The 6000-nt window shown below is 59.0% G+C and overlaps 1 protein-coding gene across 2 annotated transcripts in view; it reads right to left on the minus strand.

The window, feature by feature from the left end:
- The window catches only part of PRKG1 (protein kinase cGMP-dependent 1), a 372326-nt gene extending 368301 nt beyond the window's left edge, over positions 1-4025 (minus strand). The window contains exon 1 of one of the 2 annotated variants that reach the window (XM_064716167.1): positions 3971-4025. Coding sequence is in view for 1 of the 2 variants with exons in the window: in XM_064716161.1 (XP_064572231.1) it covers positions 1671-1936 (266 nt within the window). In the remaining variant the exon portion in view is untranslated. Of the gene's footprint in view, positions 1-1670; positions 2194-3970 lie in introns of those variants that run through there. The other variant, XM_064716161.1, reaches the window with a different exon arrangement.
- Positions 4026-6000: the final 1975 nt, after the last annotated feature.

The following is a 6000-nucleotide window of genomic DNA, read 5'->3' on the forward strand; positions in this document are numbered from 1 at the left end:
GCCGCTCTCCCAGCAACGAGACGGGAGAAGAATTAAGCAGAATTAAAGGAAGAATTAAGAATTAAAAGCCAAAGCAATCCCAGCCTGGCTTGGTTACCATTGTCATGGCTACCACGAGCGAGGCTGAGGCATGGGGGATGCCAGGGGATGGAGCTCCAGCCTGGAACTGCCCGCAGGCCCCACCAGGAGTTTTTCCTGCCCGCTGAAACATCGTCTGAGGACGATGGGGATGGTGCAGGATGGGCCAAACGACCTTCACTGCACCACATGGACACAGCTTTTCCTGCAGCTGGCCTGCCAGCCCAAACTGGGGACAGCACAGGAAAGCTCAGGTCAGGACTAAACCTCGCTGGAGCCATGAGCAGGTTTAACAACTTGTAAATTAGTGATTACTCATGGTGGGGACACGGGGTCCTGCCCTCACCACAGGTCACTGTCACCTTCCTGAGGCTTGGGATGATCATTGCCTCCAAAAATCCAACAGCAAAAGGAAAAGTTGGATGTGGTTTCTCCTCCATCCACTACACCTGGCCTCTGCCTCGGCGCACGGGGATGTGCTGCCCCAGGGAAGGACAAACAGACACACTCAGCTCACACACACCTCCCTGGGCACAGCAGTTTGCTTTATTAAATCACCACAAGCAGGGAAAAGAATAATAGTGAATTAAAAATAATAATACTGAATTAAAAAATAACAATACTGAATTTAAAAATAATAATACTGAATTTAAAAATAATAATACTGAATTTAAAAAGCCCAAAGCCAAAGTGCTCCTCCTTTGAGCAGTAACAAGGAGCAGGGCACAGGAGAGGAGGAAAGGGCTGGAGTTTGGTCTGGACACATTTGGGAAGAGCTGGGGATTCACACCCACACACAGATCCCATCGGGAATGGCTCTGCTGAAACAAATCACTCCTCACAGGGGACACGGGACCGTGCCTTGCTTGAGGAGCACCAGGCACAGCTTCTGCCCAAAGCAGAGTCACACTGTGGTCACACACAACATCCACCTCCCCAGCAGCCAGCACAGCACCACGCTCCCCAGTTCTTCCACATATATGGAAGGACAACCCCGAGACCCCGGGTTGAGTGATGCAGACCCCATGCTCCCCCCAAAAAACCTCTTTGTGGGTGCCTGACAGCGGCACAGGGAAACAGAATCATGGAATCATTCATGTGGGAAAAATCCTCCAGGATGAGCGAGTCCCACCGGGATAACAGGAGGCAAAGCGCGGCTGGAGCAGCGTGAGCTCGTTTTTGGGGAGAATGGGGTGGGGAAAGGCAGGGGGGTCGGGGCGAGGGGTAGCACCTGGCCCGGGACCGGGGCTGCCGGGGGTGCTGGCGGCTCTCGAGCAGCCACCAACAACTTCCCGGCCCCGCCGCAAACTTTTCCCAGCGCCGGGGAGGCACCGCCGCCCCCCCGCGCTCCGGCCGAGCATCCCCCGGGAGCGGAGCCGCGCCGGGGACGGGAAGAGAGAAGCGAGGGAGGGAGGAAAGGAGCTCCGGGCTGTCCGATCCCCCCGCAGGGCTCCTTCCCGGCGGCTCGGAGCCGCTCCACGCCCCGGGGCACGGTCCGTGCTGGCGATACCCGGCGGGGGGACGCGGTGTCCCGGCCACGCCGCTCGGGACCGCGAGTGGAGGAAGCGGGGAAAAAGAGGTTCCATCCCTACCTCTCTGCCTTGGTGAACTTGCGGAAAGCCTGGCGGAGGTCGTGGAAGGAGCGGTATGTCTGCGGCTCGGCCGAGATGCCCTGCGCCCGGGTAGTGCGGGGCCCGATGTGCGGGCTGGGCGCCGGCAGCACGGACTGGCATTTGTGCAGCCGCCGCCGCAGCTCCTGGATCTCCTCGTCCTTCTCGCCCAGGCGCCGCTCCAGCTCCTTGATGCGCTCCTCCTTGAGCAGCAGCAGCTTGGTGAAGTCCCCTTCCAGCTCGGTCATTTTGGGGCTGCCGGGCCGGTGCCGCTCTCATGGAGCGGCTCCCGGGTAGGGGCAGCGGCGGCGGAGCGGCTGCGCCCGCCCGGCTCAGGGCAGCGGCCCCGGCATCGCCCCGAGCCCGCCGGCAGCGCCGAGCCGGCCCCGGGGCCAGCAGAAACCGCCCCGAAAACAGCCGCCAACGAGGGAAAAGGCGGCGGGGAAAAAAGGACAAGAAAAGGGGAAAGAGCTCTTGTGCCACTCTGCGAGGCTGGGATCCTGGAAATAGCAACAATTACCATGTGATCGCGGGGTGACGCAGCTCCTTGTAACTGGAGCCGAAGACTTGGGATTCAAACAAGAACACTTCATAAATATTAAATTGCCTCCTGCTAATGAGCCACGTGGAGCCGCCCCCCGGCCCGCCCGGCCCGGCCCCCGGCGGCTGCTCAGCATCCTCGGAGGCAGCTCAGCATCCCCGGCAGGAGCTCAGCATCCCATCCTGCCCTCTCCAAGGAGCTCAGCATCCCACCTCTCTCCTCACCCCTCGTTCCAGACTGCGTTACCCTCAGCAATCCTCTGTTGGGTTACCCCCACTTTGGTACCTGGGCACCTTGCACACCTCCCTCCATCCGTCTCTGCCCAGGTTTTCCCGTGTATCTCATGGCTGGGGCACCGCACATCCCACCCAGCATCCCTCCTTACCCCTCTCGGGTACCTGCATCCCTCCCCATCCAGGATTCCACACCCCTTCCCACCAGGTTTCCTTGCTCCGTGCCCTCCAGGTCACCATGCCAGCCCAGCCCCACCCTCCTGTGGGACACGCAGCTTTCCAAACACCCCTTGTCCCTCATCCCAACCCGCACCCCACGCCCTGAGGGAGCAGAGCCCGTCCCCAGGCACAGACACCCTGGTGGCAGCTTGTCCAGGCAGGGAGGAACTCATCCTTCCTGGACTTATTTGGAAGAGCCCATCATGCACATGAATTTTTAATGCCGGCTGGCAAAGGGCACCATCAGCTCCCCTATCACATTTCCCTCCCAAACCACTCTTGTTTCCAAGCAGGGATTTCAGGAGCCTCTTGCTGCAGGCAAAATAAAACCCTTGGGGATGGGAGGGGGTTTTTCCCAGCCCCCACAGCCGGGTCCTGGGCACTCAGGGCACTCAGGAAGCCCTCAGGGTCCACAGAATCTTGTGCCACGCCTTTAGGGACAGACTCCCTGGTCTGCTAGGGCACAGCAAGGAGAGGGCAAAGCATCTGAGCTGGAGGATAATGGAGTATTAAATTCAGGGTTGAAAAATCAATTAGCAGCGTCTCTGTCTTTTCAGGAGGTGGGGTGTTTTAGCACCCTCGTGTCTTTGCCTCCAGCCTTTCACTCCGGGTTCGGAGCTGTGGAAGCATCCCTGCGGCCACGGGGCCAGGCAGTCCTTGCTGGGGGGGGAGGGGGAACTAATTAACAATTATTAATAATAATTGAGCTTTATTGGCGGGCAGAGAGCGCCACCTCGTGGGCGGCGCGGCAGAGCAGGGCTGAGATTTGGGGACAGCGCGGCCCTTCCCGGGAGGTCGGGGATGGAACGGGGATGCTCCAACAGCCCTGAGATCCCCCACGGGATGCGCTGGGATGCCCACACGCTTCCATCGGCATAAATGTCCCGGAGCGGAGCGCAGAGACCGCCCTGTGCCCGGTCCTGCCACCTCCAGCACGGCGGCACAGCCCGAGGCTGTGTCACAAAAGGACATTGTGACACCGGGACCCCGCGGTGCCACGGGACCATTGTGACACGGGGACACGTCGTGTTGTGCCCGGGGCCCGAGTGGCGCTGCGGCTCCCGGGGCTGTGGAGGGAGCATGCCGGGCCGTGCCCTCCAGCAGCGCAGGGCACCGCGCTTCGGAGGCTGCAGCTCCCCGGGATAGCTGCCATGGAGATGCCCGTGGAGAGGGGCCAGCTCGCCCCTCAGCCCTCCAAGAGGCACCTGCTGAAGGACGGGGCTGGAGGGACAAGCGGGGATGGCGCCAGCATTTCATCCCACACCTCCCGCGTCTCTTTCTCCTCTCACCTCCAAGTGCAGCTGTCCCAGAGCCCGGTTCCGGCCGCCCGTGGGGAGAAGCCCTCACGGCACTCCCGCCCGCACCAGAGCTCCAGGAGCCGTCCCAATTCGGGCAGACCGGGGCGGGGACAGCGCTTGACCGCGTTCAGCCCGCTACCGCTGCCGCCGCCGTCCAACGCCGCGGCCCGCGGGCAGTGCCGGCGCCTCAGGAGCTGCGTGGCTTGCTCTGGCAAAGCCACGCCGGACACCGTGTCGACAGTGCCCTCCACACCCTCCACCCCTGCCCCGACCGAGCCAGAAGTGCTCTTAATCCACCAGTTCGCCCAGACACCCGAGAGCTGGCGTGCTGCCCAACGCGTGGATCGAGACGTGCAGACCGAGAGCCCGGGCCGGGAGCGGAGTGCCCCTGTGCGGCTCTTCATGGAGCGGGCCACGCAGACTCGGTCCTCAGCGCTGCCGCCCAGGGCCTCGGCGGAGCTGGAGCTGGAGCCGCGGCGGCTCTCCCGGGTGCGCAGGCTGTTCCGGGCCTGCCGCTGCTCCTGCACCGCCGCCCCGCCCGGGCCCACACCGGGACAGCACCCTCAGGCAGCGGCACAGGGACACACCACGGGCATCGGGGTGCTGATGGTGATCCAGGAGCCCGCCGAGGGCGCCGGCTGGTCTCCGTACTCCTCGTGGCCGTGGCTTGCTGAGACCAGTCTGTGATTCGTCGCGGATCCCCAAATAAAGAATTTCTCATCGAATGGTGCTGCTCTGGGCCTGGTCATCCAGTCCATGCTCCAAACGCGTGTGGGGATACGGGGTGAGCTCTTGTGACGCAGACATCTTTTATCCTTTCCTTAGGATTTTTCCTCCTGAGAAGCTGAGAAGCCTCAGGAACAAAATGTAAACATTGATTATCTGGTGCTGTGGAATGCAACAGGTGCATCTGTGATTGGCCCATGTTGGTTGTTTCTAATTAACGGCCAATCTGGCTCGGACAAGAGTCCGAGCTACAAGCCTTTGTTATCATTCTTTCTTTTTCTATTCTTAGCTAGCCTTCTGATGAAATCTTTTTTTCTATTCTTTTAGTATAGTTTTAATGTAATATATATCATAAAATAATAAATCAAGCCTTCTGAAACATGGAGTCAGATCCTCGTCTCTTCCCTCAACCTGAGACCCCTGTAAACACCGTCCCACCCTTGGGTGGCAGTGACACTGCTCCCCCCAAGTCCCTGGGATAGGGACACCCGAATGGTGGTGACCAACCCACGACAGTCACAACTGGAGAAAACCAGAACCAAAATCATTGGCAAGACAGAGAAAATTAAGCCCAAAACAGGAACAACATCTCCCTTCAGCCAAAGGAGGGAAGAAGATTCATTAAGGAAGGAAAAGACCAAGTGGGGATGGTTCCCCTCGGATCAAACACAGCTGGCTCCCAGGGAGGGGTCTCTGCCTGTCTCTGTAAACCTGGCACTGTAGAACCTGTCCCAGGGGCAGGAACTCAGCCTGGAAGGCAATTCCTGGATTCCTTCTGTCAAAGTGCCGTGAATGAGTAGGAGAAAAGCATCAGTAGTGAGAATGAATGTCTGACAAGCAGCCGGATGGAAAGAGAAAGGCCCAGGGTGGAAAACACCTGGATAGGCAACATGTGTGGCTTGGATAGAGACAAAAAATGCAGGAACCACCCTCAGTCCTCACCTGGTGCCTGCCCTGGGCCTCAGGAGGAGGAAAACGAGGATCCCTCACACCTGGCTGGGAATAAAACAGAGCAGCTTCAGGTTTTGAGGAAGATGAAGGTGGGCAAATCCTTTGGGGATGAGAAACCTTCATCTCACGTAGGTGTCCAGCCCAGTTGTTCATCCTGACATGTTTTGCAATTGAGGTTTTAATGAAGGTTTTTAATAAGTTAAACAGATGCTGAGGGTTCAAGATAACCAGGTCTTGGAGTCACAGAATAGTTGGAGTTGTAGCTGCTTCCTCCACACTGGAGAGATCATGGTGGAGTGGCAACTCCCTAATCTCTGTTTTTAAGGCAAATTAAGATTTTGGAG

This window comes from Zonotrichia leucophrys, chromosome 6, assembly GCF_028769735.1.
Source record: "Zonotrichia leucophrys gambelii isolate GWCS_2022_RI chromosome 6, RI_Zleu_2.0, whole genome shotgun sequence".
In the NCBI taxonomy this organism is placed as follows: Eukaryota; Metazoa; Chordata; class Aves; order Passeriformes; family Passerellidae; genus Zonotrichia; species Zonotrichia leucophrys.